Source organism: Lagopus muta, chromosome 4 (genome assembly GCF_023343835.1).
Source record: "Lagopus muta isolate bLagMut1 chromosome 4, bLagMut1 primary, whole genome shotgun sequence".
NCBI lineage: Eukaryota > Metazoa > Chordata > Aves > Galliformes > Phasianidae > Lagopus > Lagopus muta.
The window spans coordinates 40,746,597-40,762,160 of NC_064436.1; the positions used below are offsets into that span (position 1 = coordinate 40,746,597).

General features: G+C 37.3%; 1 protein-coding gene across 5 annotated transcripts in view; it reads right to left on the minus strand.

Annotated features, from left to right (window-relative positions):
- PPP3CA (protein phosphatase 3 catalytic subunit alpha) overlaps positions 1-15,564 on the minus strand; it is a 189,885-nt gene that overhangs the window by 12,179 nt on the left and 162,142 nt on the right. For 2 of the 5 annotated variants that reach the window (XM_048942993.1, XM_048942990.1), the window contains exons 9-11: positions 9,491-9,616; positions 6,760-6,834; positions 1,870-1,896 (exon numbers count right to left, since the gene is read on the minus strand). In XM_048942993.1, coding sequence (XP_048798950.1) covers positions 1,870-1,896; positions 6,760-6,834; positions 9,491-9,616 — 228 coding nt within the window. The remainder of the gene's footprint in view (positions 1-1,869; positions 1,897-6,759; positions 6,835-9,490; positions 9,617-15,564) is intronic. The other 3 variants (XM_048942994.1, XM_048942992.1, XM_048942991.1) reach the window with 2 other exon arrangements.

Genomic DNA, 15,564 nt, shown 5'->3' on the forward strand with positions numbered 1-15,564 from the left:
CTCAGGCTCTCCTGCTGCAAATCTCTCCCCTACAATTAATCTCCCAACTGCTTGAGTCATCTCATGGAAGTACAGGGATTGCTTAACGCTATTCACCAGGCTGGCCTGGCTATACTCCGGTATTTTAGAAGAAGTGAAAAGGATGTTACTTTTGCCTTTCCATCTCTTAGAGCAGCTCTCAAATGCGCTATTTTCAGGCTTTTCTAATTGTCCTCCTAATATATCTTGGAATTGAATCTGTGTCTTGAAGTTCAAAATGAAAGAAGCTATGCTCAGAAGGATGTCTTTCAACTCAAGAGCTAGTTTGGGGCATAAATATGTGATTCTAGATTATAAAGAGCAGGAGAAACAGCTGTAACTTAGCTGTAACTGAATTATATTTAATGTATTAGTAAGAACTTAGTGAAAAATTTAAATTAAACAGCAATAAATCATGTTTGTCAGGAAACAGTACATTCCTCCCTCAGTTTCTACAACCTCACTAAATTGTACCTTAAGGTAGTATGACATGGCTTTCATTCTTTTTTTCTCCTAAAAGCACTTAAAACGCAATTTGTCTTTTCTTTCTGGTCTCACTGCTCCTTTATTACAAGCCCACACTGTTCTAGTAGATCTTGTAAGTACACTTGACCTTTTTCAGCCACTGTTCAATTTCCAGAAGAGTTGAGAACTGGGAATATAATTTATTACTGAAATAAAACACAGTGCTCTACCCATAAATAAAAAATAAAAAATGCCTTAAATCATAAAATATAACAATCTCAGAATGAATGTTTTATTTCTCACCAACACGCATACAATGTCACTGAAAGATATACCCAGAGATTTCTGTCTCTGCTGAATTCCCTAATTTGTAACAGATTTGTGACAATGACAAAAAAAAAAAAAAAATCTGCTCACTAATTATCGGTAATGACTTCATTTATTTTATTCATGTGTTTTTTTTGTTTTTGATTTTGTTTTTTAAACATTATATGCTAAATAATGCACCTAGCATTCACAATGTGATACTGCACTGCCAATTTTCACTGAATGTTGCTCACTGAACCCCCCATATATATATATGAGTGATAGAGCACTGGAACAGGTTGTCCAGGGTTGTTGTAGAGTCTTGAGATATTCAAGGTTCTTCTTGGACACCTACCTGTGCAGCCTGCTGTAGGGAACCTGCTTTAGCAGGGGGAATGGACTCAATGGTCTCTAGAGGTCCCTTCCAACTCTGTGTCTGTGTGATATTTAAATCTTTGACCCACATTTTAAGTGTAACTACTCAGTTTTTGTGTTCTGAAATTCACAATTACTGCAAATCTCTATGAGTTACTTCAGCTGCACTTAAACATAGATTTAACACGGAAGTAAATAGATCATAACTTGAGCAATGACTATGAGTAAAACAGTTAATTTTAACCTTAGCAAACATAGCCTGATATACACCTTATATATACACACACATACACATTATTCTTTCAATATCTTAAACTATTTGCATAAAAATAACTAAAAAATAATTATGAATACAACCAAGGTTAAAACCGGACAAATCATTTTGGAGGCAGAATAAAAGCTTTGAATCTCACGTCAGTAATTTAACAAGTTCTATTGGATTTCAGATTGTAGCATCTATACAATTATTTTGCAAGCTATATATATATAGGATTTACATAAAATATAATCTAAACTTTCAGATTAAGAAGCAAAAAGAAAGAAAATATTGAGATGTGGGACTGAACAGATATGTAACAAAACTGGTTAAAAAAACCTACAAAATCAAAAATCGATTCTCTGAATGACATCCTAATATATTATGTATGAATATATTATGCATGAAAGCAAATTAATGAAACTTAACCCTTCCAATTTATTTAATACCTTTCTTTTGTGCATAAATGGGATCTTCTTATGAATTCCAAGGGGAGAGGGGGGGAAAGAAAGAGATCAGTGATGTTTGCAGAATGAAAATAAAAAACAACAAAGAATATTTGACAACATCAGTGGAAACGCAATGTTTAAGTAAAGTCTGAAAAACAGAAAAGAAACAAATTAGGCAGGGAACACCCAAAAGGAAAGAAACAGATTGAAAACTATGGGAGAGAAAAAGAAAACAAAAAAACCTTAAAAAAAGCATAAGGCCTTGTTAGAAGATTTGCAGAAACAAACATGCAGGCAGATTAGCAGGTAAGCTTAGCCTCAGTGCTACCATCTCTTGACTGCATTCTTTCTTCTACATGATTGCAACTGCTCTAAGGCTCAGTGACTTCTCAGAACCAGCAGACTAACCCTTTCCGCTTATTTGGAGTGTACTGACTGATGACACCTCCTTCCTTACACCAAACACACCAATTCTTTATTTACATTTGATATCTAAAAGAATAGCTTGCTTCTGTAGATGTATATTGCTTCTACCAAAACCAGCATTATCTATGGCACACATGCATTTGTCAGAATGACCCAGCATCTTGCAGTTAGCAAATCCAAGTGGCTTTATGGTACAGTGTACTGCGTTCTTACCCAACTATTTTTGAGAGAAACATGAGTGCAGTGCTCAGAGCCCTGGCACAGCTGCACCATGGGATGTATTTTGAGGACTCTGATTACCTAGCGTGTGCTGTCAGGCTGGTTCAGAGGCAGAGCACACCAATGTGAAAAACGCTCCAGCTATGGAAATAAGCAGATCAGGCCAAAACAGTAAAAATCCCATTAAAATGCTCCTCTGCCACCAATTCATAGAGAGCACGTATGCCCTGCAGCACAACGTTGCTGCTTTGAAGGAATAATATGAATAAAATGGTGAAAAATAACCCCAATTTCTCTCCTAGTTAAAAATTAACTCATTCAAAAGCTGACTCCCATCTGCCCAGCCAGAATCATGAAATCTGTTATTGAGGCACTAGTAAGCGCCTGTGACCTGAAGCTGTTGTTCCCCCTGGGGCACTGTCTGTGTTACTTGGTGCAGAGCTTGTCCAGGTGTAATTTACCGCTGAAGACCTGAAGCACATGGCACATGCTGATTGCTGCTCGCTGTAGAAGCCAGTTTGACCAAGAGAACACATCTGACATGGTAACTCAGTTTAGTTTCAGACCACAGCACTTGACTGCAGAACCTGTGCTCCAGCCAAGGAATAACGGCTGCTACTAGCATTATGACAGCAGCTTTTTCAATGAGAAGGCTGTGAGCTACAATGTTGAAGGCAATACAAAAATTAATGCAGGTAATTTAGAAGTGTCTTTATACCAAATCATGATAGCAACGCAAACAAAGCAAGCAGAGCATTTGTGTTAAGTTGTCTATTACATTACTGCACCCTTTTAATTAGCAGCTTAGTTTTTCAATGAAATGCATGAGGCCAGAAATGTTACTAATTAAAATAAAACAGGATTCTGACTACGTGCTGGCTGGATAGAGGTATTTGTAGCTCCTGTTGCTAAGCAATATGTTTGATGCACAAACCATACAGTGCATAGCTGCTGTTCACGTAAGGCATTTTTTCACTGGATTGGATTACGTTGCAACCACCACAGCAAACAGCAAAGAAAAGGTACCGCAAGAGGAAGCTATCAGAGATAAGAAAACCTGACGTATCATCTCCTCTCGTTTTTAAAGCAAGCGAAACCAAAAGCCATCAGGGAAGATACAGTCTAAAGGCAACTATGATTGCTATCTAGGTTCTTTCCCACTAAGCATTCACATAACCACCTCCAACAAATTGATCAGATCCCCATGATGTATCTCCTTCAGGGGAAAAAAAAAAGTTTGGGGAGAAAGGAATACATGCTGTCGAGCATCTTGCTCATGGTGCTCATGATTAGATGCAGCATGCATAATGTGGGGAAAAAAAGAAAAACAACAAGAAAAAAGCTCACAAACCATGCAGTGAAGTCAGGCAATACTGATGGGGCTTTATTTTGAGGGGGAAAGTGAGTGAGAGGGGAAGACAGAGGGCAAGAAAATTAAGAGAAGATAAATGAATGATCGGTGCAAACCATAGTGATGGATCATTCTCACTACATGTGGGAACCCAGGTCAGGGCATGTTCAAACTGCAAGGAGAGAAAGGAAATCAGCAGCGAGCCCTGAGAGCTACAGGTGATGCAAAAATATGCAATGTTCAAACAAAACGCATCTGCTGTGGCAGATATCAGACACTTCCTTCTACGGGAAATACCGCTAAGGGCAAATGTCAGTGAGTGAACAGGACTCTGCAGACTAAAGAACAGTGGAAACGCTGATCCACTGCAAGGCTGTCAGCATATAGCCCTGACAGAACCAGTTTTAAACTGATAATCCTTCCAGTTTGCTTCATTAAGAACACAAATGAAACATCGTGTACTTCCTCCCATAAAAGGCAATGGTCTAAGAAAAAAAAAAAAAAGCAACACAAAGTCAACTATCTTTGAGAAAAATATTATTTTCCTTTGTTGTATGTAATGCATAAAGAAATCATTAAAGATATCAGCCTCTATTTAAATTTATATTAACTTTCAGATGCAGTTTTATGTCCAAACCCCTCAGTCTCTCCCATGCATGCAGCAGTGCCCCTGGGCCCAGTGCTCCCTCTGGGCCACAGAAACATGTGTCCCACAGCCCTTGCAACCCCACTGCCACAGACCTCATCCTACAGCTGTAAGGGGACTGTCTGGGGAAACAGGCATGAAGATACCTCAAGTCAGGTTGTAGCTGCACATCCTAAAGAGGAAGATACTGCTAATATCTTCCTTAACATAATGTTGTACACTGAGAAAGCGTTCATATGGAAAAATCTGAAAGTACATTTAAGAGGATTAAAATTACAGTACCAGGAATGGTTTAATTATTCTTCATCTAGAAATTTTAACGCCGTTGGGTATAATTATTCAATACACACACATTCAAGCCAAGAGGCTTTCAGCCCGCGTTCTTCCTTAGGCACCTGTAATACGGCAAGCTGCATGCCTGGAAGCATGCCATGGTACAGTTCCCTGGGAGACAGCTGCTGCACACTGCTCCCAGCACACAGCACAGGAAATCCGCAGCCGACACAGAGCCCTCCTGCTGCTGGAGACAGTTCGGTCCATGGCTGCAGCAGAGCTGACCACCATGAGAGCTGTTGTCCTGAAGGACATCAGGGAACCTGCACCTTTGGCTGTGCTTTGTTAACACTCTGCTGAGCTGTCACCTGGACACGGGAGAGCTGATCCAGTGACACTTAGAAAAGGATGACAGCCACTAGCCTAGCTATGCTCTGCTTGGTGTCAATGGAAGCTTATACTACAACTTTAAAAGAAAATATTAGGTCAATGCTGAACTAATTTAAATATCTTTCCCATAAAATCTTTGCTTTGGCAATGAATTCAGTGAAATTTCAGCCTGTGCTTAAGTGCTTTCTTGAGCCAAGGATTTAAGCGTATGGTTCTCCTGCTACTGTATTTAATTTGACACAGTTTTTTACTCATTGTATGCCTTCACACTGTTTCACACGCTGCTTTAATTACACAGTAGCTACTTATTAAATTACATAAGAAAAGTTTGGGCACAATATTCAAACAGGTGCTTTCTTCTCTGCACTGATTATTGGTTTCAGTAAATTCAGTCTTTGTCCCAAATCCTGCAAGATAATGTGCATGTCCACCCTGCAGCAGCTACAGAACAGGGAATCCCATTTGGCTTCTCAGGGTAAATGCAAAGCACTACAATCCATCCTCTTCTTTTCCATCATAAAGGAAACACTTATCAAAGCCCATGACATAACTTCCTCCTCTAAAGATTAAGAATAAAGACTCAAAGAGAATTTGAATGATTAATTCTATTTCATTAAGTATTTGCCTTTCTTGATAATTCTCCACTTTCTCCTTTTTTTCATTCTACCAACAGACTTCATGAGAAATCAGTTGCTTAGTAGCTCTGTTTTTCCAGATTTATTTATTTTTATTTTTTAACTATTTCCTATCTCTAATTTTATTATTACTTATTACACCAAAACACTGAAAGCAGTCATAGTAAGAACATTAGGGTTGCACAGGAGTTTTTCAATTTTTCTTAATAGAGAAGGGAAATTCTGGAGAGTTGCAATTGACTCTTGCACAGCCAAATAGCTAAGGAAATAAATTTATTTCCAAGAAACATCAAATTGCAAGATATAAGTATATTTTACTGTCAAAAAAATAGATACAAGAGAGCTTATCATATCAATTCCCTTCCAAGTTACAGAAGGAATGATAATTCCTTTCTTTTTAGCAGAACATTTTCTGTATTTGCATAAGTTGATTTTTATTGATTACATTTATTTACTTAAATCCATTTAAATAAGAAAGTGCATTGAAAGAAGTGAATAAAAATATTTCAGGTGCAATTCTTCCAAAGTTGCAGTACCTATGTTTTGGATAGAACACTGCAAGCTTATTTTTTTCTAGAAATAATTTCATCAATAAAACTAAGCTTTCTGTGGGACTCACTGGTATATTATGCATAAAATCAACATCTAATCCTTTCGTGTCATGGCTCAGACATAACTCAGATTTCATGGAGAGGAAAGCTTTTTTAAAATCAAAATCAAAAGACAGAAACCAGAGAAAGATTTTACTTTTGGCTGGGGTTAGAAAGGCAAGATTTTCATTAATTCTTTCCAAAACATGCAGTAAGCAAATCCATTGGATTCTAGCACAACAGTTGCTTTCAGCAGCACAGAACTTCAGTGGGACCCAGAAAATTATCCCAGGGTTAGTAAATAAACCTTTGAAGTAGTTTCAAGGCAAACAATCTCTATTAGGGGCAGGACACTCTTACCATCAAAACCATCTTCTTCTGTCCCTAATTCATCATCCGAGCAGATGTTCAGCACGTTCACCAGCATCTCTGTCACTAAAGGAAAAGAAATGCAAAATGCTGATATCAAACTCCCCTGGTCTGTCAAAGAGCCAATTCTAGCCATGGTAATGTGAATGAAAATTCACTATGCAAATGGAACTCACTTCTTAAACATGGATCTTACTTTATGCATGTAATAATACAAGCATGGAGTGTCTGGTGTAGTTAATAAAAGGGCAGCTTGCATAGTTTTCCAATAGAAAATTGTTCTAAATATAATAATCACTGCAATAAATAAATGAACGTAAATAAAATAATAAAAAAAAATAATTACGATCTTTGCAACTGTCGAAACAGCTAGGTAACTTCTGGGGTTTTTTTTACCCCTCAATACATCTTTTTTTTTTAATCAACTTGGACAACACAGTTGACTGCTCTTCTCTTGCTGCTAGATTGCTGTAAGGATTTCAATTTGCAGAGTAAAAGAAGTAACATTCCAAATGAAAAATTATTGAAAGAGTAATGACAGTAATACTTTCATTACTACAGAGGCTTTAATAAACACTAGTTTTAGTTCAACAAAACATTAGCCCTATTGAGATGCCTATAAAGGGGCAGCATCTCTTAAAACCCAGGACTAATAGTACAAAAACAAATGTCGTTGGTAAATTCGAATATGTTCAGCTTGTTTGCTTTACAACTCAGGCATGGAGGGGCCAGCCTCAGACCGCCTTAAACTCAGCCCTTTTGAGAAATGGGAAAAGTGAGGCACTGACCTGAGAGCACACAGAGAACAGCCAAAATCCCAACAAAAAAAATGACAGCCAAGTAAGTGGATTTAGAGATCAAAAAAGCTGAGGTTGTGAGGTAAATGTGAAATCATTAGGAGACTGATAAAAACTCCACTACATCTACATATAGTAAGCATCATTAAAATGGTTACCAGGCACAGCTAGCCTTGCACCAGCTACACAGACTGGAAGTTTAAATTTTTGAATCAAATGGTTGTTAGAATTCTCTTCTGTGACAACTATGATGGTTTGAAACATAAAAAGGGTGGAGCAAAGCTATATTTTTCCTAAATTAGTGCAGGATTTAATATTTATTCCTTTGACAATATTAGTGGAAAGACTTTCCACACTAAAAATTACAAATGTAACTAACTGCTTCCTACCTTTGTTGGCCTTTGAGGAATAAAAAAATCTATAAAAGAAGAGAATTAAAAAGCTGTATAGAACATCAACTCTTACACTCCGTGAGTTTTGTTTTGCAGAAAGGGGAAACACTAATTTTACCTCCTTTTCTTTTGGCTTCAAAATTTGCAAGCAATTGGTAACAGTGAGCGCATGAGAAGACACGAAGGACAAGAAATTAAAAAGACAAAAGAGTGGATGTGTTCTCAGTATCTCACTCAATCTTGACTGCGCATCCTGAAGTCCCAGGGTTTCATCTATGGGAATGTCAATAAGAGACCTCTGGGAAATGGTCTGACAGAGCATCCTACAGAACTGCCATGTATATGCAGAACAGACTCATCATCAGAACAGGCCCTGCCTGAATTTATGGTCAAACAAAATGAAAGCATTTTATCTGCCTCACGAAACTCTGAACCATGCATCAGCACGGATTATGTAATGTCTCCATTAGTGGAAACAGCTGTCTATTTTCTGTTAATCCTCATTTTATTGTCTATCTGTTCAGTTCACAGAGATCTCAGCCATGTCAGTGGCAGCTTTTCTAGTACAAAGGAGTGGCTGCAAACAAAGCTGGTCATGTCTGCAGGTAAGAGCCACAGCTGGCTGTATTTTCAGTTGCCTATTAAGAGGGAACTGTTTCTCCAAGCAGCTTTTATGAGTTTATTATAGTTTTCTGGCAGTAATTGCTGTTGCAGCAATGTACTATAATGGATGGATCAAAGCAAGCCTCATCTCAGGCCCTGAATAAAATGACTCGGGTTTAAGCAGTTTGCATTATGTATTCATTTAATATGTTAGACTAAAGCTTTTTTTGTGTGCCCTTTGTGTGCTTGCCATTCACAGCATGAAGTTGTCTTCAGGCAAGATCTGGAGCATCATGTTTCAATAACTCATGAGTTACATTTTAGGGTGAGTCTTCTCGCCAACAATGAGGCACCATACACTCTGGGTGGAGATGGAGCTTAGAGGCACATTTTCCTTCATGTGCTTCCTTCTCTGCTATCAAGGAACAATAAACCAGAGTGGGTCTTAGCATCGCCAGTTCTGTATTTACTGGTGAAAAAGCAACCCATCATCACCTTATCATGGCAGGTCAGCTGGATAAGGCTGTAACCATAATGTAGTAAAGACTGATGTGATGTCCTTCAAGCAGAGAACAATATACAAGAGAATTCCCAAAAACTTATAAAGGAACAGCTTATAAAGTAAAAAATTTATTCAGTGAATTCGCCTCTGGCCTGCAATGTCATAAAATTCATTTCTACTGCAGATACAATGGCATTATAGCCTGAAAAGAGTGGAAATTATAAGAAAGAAAAAACAAACAGGAGAAGTGTGGTTAACCTTTGGTAATTGCCTGTCCCTGTGGCCTGTTTCTTCAAATTTGTCTTTGAAAGCAATTCATCAGTCTTCAAATTATTCTTGTCATTTCAAATAGACTATGGCACATGCACAGTGACTAACAAACCATTCTACAGTTTCTAAGAACATATGAACGAAGAAAATTTACACACCTTTCTCACCCACAAACGGCAAGGACCAGGTAAACACATCCATGAAATTTGGAAGCCAGTAAGGATGAGGGGAGCAGTTGAACTGCCTGATATTCATAACGTTGTTCTCATATTTCAATACTGCAGCTAAAATAAGAGACAGAGACAAAAGATGTCAGCTACATCAATGACTCACTCTCAGACCAGTAACAGTGGTAGTATTCATAGCCTTCAGGGCTGCAAGACCAGCTTTCAACCACTTGACACCACATCAGCAGCACTTGACTGCTAGTTATGATAGGATATAACCTCACAGAAGTCACAAGCCATTTCCAGTCTGGAAGTGGTGTCATCTACTAGTACTAAGATGTGTTGCTAAGTGAAATAACAACTTTTTGAGTACACATAAACATAGGCTCTGGCATCGGCCCCCAGAAAAGAATAACGGAGACTATCCACCCAGTGTTCCTTCTACACAGTTATCTGAGCTTCTCACAATCACACTTAGGAGATAATAAATAAAAACTTTTATCACTCATATTTTGAATGCTACTTTTTCAGTGAACAATTTCAACATATTTCATTCATCATAAGATACAACAGATCATACCTTCTTCTCACATTACTCAATCCCTATGAACAAGAGTCCATAGGAATGCACAGTAATAGTATTTGTCTCGTTCCTTTTAAAATTTGTATCATTCTTGTCAAGAGTCTTTAATAGAAAAAGACTACATCTGCTAACATGCAGAAATATAGATGTTTATGCTATAGCTAGAAGACTTCTAAAGCACCTTGTCAGTGCTATCTTGTGTTAATGGCTTCAGGTTCCTATCTGAAACAGGATCTGAATGACTTCAACTTATTTTTCCAATACTCAGAACAAAGTAAATGAAAGCACTGCAAAATGCATCAGTAAGAAACAGCTATTTATTTCCAGAAAAGATCATGCTGTACTCCGGCCCAGTGCAGATGAAAGTCAAATGAAAAGGGAAAGGATGAATATTGCTTGGGTATTGCCAAGAGCACCAAGAGTGCAGGCAGGAGAGAATATCAATTCTCTCAGGGGCAACATCAATTTGTCTACGGAGGCATAAAGTAATAATGTTGAAAATGCAAAAGATGACATAAAATGAAGTCTAACATAAACCTAGATAACTGCCTTTATCAAAACTCATTTACTAAAGCATTAAGTTTGCCCAATGTTATGCTAATACTGTTGCACAGCAAATCTAGACTTTTATGCAATTTTAAAATTTTTGTAGCCTTAAGTAATTATTACAGTGCTGTAGATGACTCAAACCTCTGGTCATTTACTGAGACCATATGGAAGAACACTGAATGGGGATAGGTGCAATAGCTGTTTGGATCACAGTCTGCCTATTGGCCTTAAAAGAAGATTCTAAGGAAGAAAAACAAGTGCTGAATTTCTGTTGTTCACTTTATTACCTATATGCCTCATCTTGGGAAACAGTAAAGCAATTTAATCCTTTCCTTCTCCACCCTACCCCCCACGCCCCAACTCTTTCACCAGCCTTCTTGCAAAGATCTTAAATAATCTTCTCATAACATCTTAATAACGTAGTTGAAGACTCAATTTGGTAACAGTATCTCTAACCTAATTAGTGTATACTTTAATTTACAGAATATGTTTCTTAAAGTTCGTAATTTCTAGAATTATGCAAATATATTTATTTTGCACATGGGTGCGTATTTACGATGTATGGAGCCATTTATGAAATAGAAGAGCAAATATTCTCTCCATAATGTTTATGGAGAGAAAGGCAATTCTGGGATGACCACATAAAAAAATAGGGACTCATAACTATCTCCAACAGAAAGAGATTAAAATTCTTAAAGAATACAGGTACAGAAGACTGCAGATGAGAGTTTTCATCAGCAGGGGACTAAGGCAATACTGTTGAAGCTTACAAAGAAAGCAAGAAGCATAGATGATAATATCATCATAAATGATGAAACAGCAAGAATCAAAAGTATGTCAGAAATGTAGCACGTCAAAGACACAGATTACAAGGCATATAATATTTGGTCTTCCCTTTTCCACCTGTATGTTTGATTAATACCTCTCCAGGAGGAACATAGTTCCAGTGACCAGTTATTACTTAACAGCCAGTGCTGGCAATGAAGTTGCATGACTTCAATATGTCAAAAAATATGGGGAATGCAGTGTATCACACATGGACTGAAAGAGGTGAACAATTAACTCCAATTATTCACCTGTTTCCACTGACTGAAGTGTTTCAATCAGATTTTTTTTTTAATCTTTTATTATTATTTTTAATGTATAATGTTGTTGCTAAAGGCCTTCCGTTTTGCTGCTGCTGACAGTCTGGAAGTGACCTGGGAATTTCTGAAGCCTGCTTGCTGGTGCACACTGAAAACAGACTGCTAACATTTATGTGAACTTCTGCCAGCTAGACACCCTTAATTTAAATGAAGCACATTTGACCCTTGCCCCTTCTATTGGCAGTCATTCTGCTTTTCAGTAAAAATGGCCTCATCTTGCTATTAGCAAAAATGAGAAAACTAGTGTGAATGCTCTTAATATTTCCTTCACTTTTTTGCTTAAATTACCGAGGACGCATCAAAGTTCATTCTTCTTCTGTTACAGTGACACAATTGCATAATAAAAATAAATAGCTTGTGGCTTTGCAGTAAAAATGAATCAAAACCACACAAACTTAATGGATGTGAAGATTCATTCAGGGGGACTAAAACTTCAACTGATTCATTTTAGTGAGTTGAAGGAATGTAGTTTCCCTTCCTGCTTTCTCCAGTTTACCATCAAATTTCTTCTAAGTTATGTGAAAGATGGATTGTTTACAGAACTACTTATTTATTTAAACTAACCTCTATAAAAGACTGCATCCTAAGCAAGACAGTTGGTAAAAATGAAGTTGTATGGTTTCAAGGTTGGCTTTCTTGTTTGACTTTTTTTGTAGGAAGACAACTTACATTGAGATTACTGTACAAAAAATGTTTTTACATCACCTTATTAATTTATATACCTAAACATCTTAGAAAAGCAATTTTCAAGAACAGTATTTTAAAAACAATTCTCTGTAAGTAACAGGTACAGTTTCCTCACAAATGACTTCAAGAGCCACTTGAAGGAAAAAAAAATGCTGTACAATAGTAGCATAATAACAAAGATGGAGATGTTCTCAAATGACTCTATTCTTAAAAGAGTAAAATAAGGCAAGGTAGTTACTAGTGCCACAAATACTTTTCTGAATGTGTAATTTACAATCTTTAATTTACAGGTGTAATGTACATAAAATATTTTACTACCTAATACGATGATCTTAAACAGATCAGCTCTTGCTTAGTAGTCAGAGGGAGAAAACTTCAGCTGGATTGAGAAGAAATTGCTGTTTTTCTGAGCTTTGCTGGCCCCTTGCTTTTTTTCTGTCTGCTCACAGATCTCTTCTTCCTTTGTTGGCTCAGAAAAGGTTTGGGGGTTTCACCTCTGCTTCATTCCCAACTTTACATTACTTTGATGCATAAGTAGCTACAGAAAACCTCAATGGCCCTGATGGAGCAGGAATCTTTTGAGGATTATATTACTACAGGCCACATGGTTGCTGGTTGAGGAAATGGAATGAAGTGGGATACATCCCTTTGGCTGTGAAACTGGTAACTGAGCAAAATCTGGCTCTCTCAAACATTTATTTCTAACTTCAGATGCTTGTTATGCAGCCCCTATACTTCTCATTCCAAAGCTATACTCAAGACACTTGCAGAACAAGCCACCAGTTACAGTTTTATAGTCATAATCACCAAGAAGAGCAAGAATCTTGTTTTCTTATTCCTAAACAGTCACACGCGTTTTAACTTCATTTTGGTATTCACAGTTGTAAATGAGTTTTAGAAGCCAATGTTTTGTAAAGTGAAGATGTGCAGATACCCTAAATGACATTATACCTCTTTCCAGTGCTTCTAAACTGAGATATCGGATGCTGAAATCACATTAGAATGAAATGAAAGACTAATGCAGCAGGCAATGCGAATTCGTACTGTTTATCTTAAGCATTTAACATCAGTACCTATGGCTGGAAATGCAGGCGGTGATGAATATGCAGGTAAAAAACCTTCCTTCAGCTTGGAATGGAGATAGCTCTTCTATCTCATTAGGATAAAGCACAAGCATCTGATGCTACCCGAAACTGCCATCTCTTTGGTCTCCCTCTGTTACAGAGGAGCCTCAATTACCCCCATGTCCTGTGTCATACTTGTCAGAGCTGAGTGGGTATCACAGATCCCTCTGACATGAAAAACAGCACTTGAAAAGCCTGTATACTGGGAGCTGAATTAAGGCCTTCGGCAAAGTGAACACCATTAAACTGTGTGCCCTGTTGTTCATGTACTCAAACACATCAGACAACCTGCTTCAAGTACAGCTGAATATTTTTTCAGTGCAAATTAATTGAAAAACTGTTTGTCAGAGGGAGACAATTGAGCATGGTAGAAATAGCAGCCCAGAATAAACTGCATTTATTTTAGGTAAACAACCACAAAGTAATTTCAACAAATAAATTAACTAATATTTTTGTATTTTTTTCAGAATACTCATCCTGCACTTAGAAAAGTAGTGAAAGGTCTCTCAACTTCTCCACATTAAACAGAGAATTTGAATTTCTGACTTTATGCCAAATTAACTTCAGCATTAACTGTGCAACTGGGAGCAGTACTTTCTCCTCCAGTAGAGTTGCTAAGTAACCACAGCGTTTTCTGCCTGAGACAGGTCAGGGATAAGGGCCAGTGAAATGCTTATGGACTTTAAACATTTTCAAAGGAAAAAATGACTCACAGCGCAAGATAATGAAGTAAATAATGCAATAATGAAGTAGGGGTAATTGCGGTTGGAAATTCTGAAGAATTTCATTTGACATGTACAATTGTATCTTCAAAAGAAATAGCACCAAACATCTCTGCGCTGGCAAAGACATGGCCTAAATATCCCAAGAACATCTCTTTAGAAGCTTTTGTTTCCTTGAGAAGGCCTCATCACAAAAGCAGTGCTAGAGCATTCAAGGGAACTGATGGGGCAAACAGAAGGTTGCACAGTGTCCCTTTTACATGAAGGGGTATTTTTTCTGAAAGATCATCTCTGCCTTCCAGGTACATTATTCTGCCTTTATCCAACGTGAAAATAACTTTCTATCAGACCAACGTGCATCAGGTATATTTCTTATATTTTAAGAAATATAAAATCTATCTACAGTATACCACATGCTGATGCTTTATACACACTTGACTGATGTCACTGATCTGATTTGTTAACAAGCACATCAATGTACATCTGGTCTTGATTTTTCTAGTATTCCAAACTCCCCTATCCACTGCATATTTCCTTCGTTTCTTTCCATCATCTGCTTTTCCTTTCAGCTGCAGCACATGTACATTGAAAAATGTTGGAAGAGAGGCATTATTTTCTTCAGCAACTTTGGATTCTCTAGTGGTTATCTTGTCACTATGAAACCTACTCTTTAAAAAATGTTCAGAATAGTCTGTCTTTAGACAGCTAGTTAAAATTGTTCACTCAGCCAAAAAGCATGCACATGCATGCATGACACCAAAGTGACAGCCAAAGACTAAAATATTAAGTATTGACAATAATTAACAAATAAATCGCATGCCTCTGTAGATCTTCTGTAAAATCTTTGTTCTTGTCATGGCACAAACAGCATTAAAGCAAGTCCTAATTAAGGAAGTATGAGCTACTAAAAATTGAAATGTGGGAATGAATGTTTAAACACTGTACAAGGCCAACAGGTCAAACAATGCAGTGCTTTTTGGCAACCTCTTACTGTTGCTACAGAGAATTTCTCCTGGTGATGGGCATTCTAGAATCAAGACGTAAATCTCAGTTTCTTGATCAGGACAGCCTTCATCTTGAAGCCACAGGTAACAATCATAATCAGCTATCAAAAATCAGGAGGATTTTTAATCTTCTCCAAGAATATCTCTTAGAATACCAACAGTGTACCAGTATTCCTCACAAAAAGTTTTAATAATTAACTTACAGAATATTTTTCTTTATGCCTTTTAATAATATGAGTGTATAAAGGTTT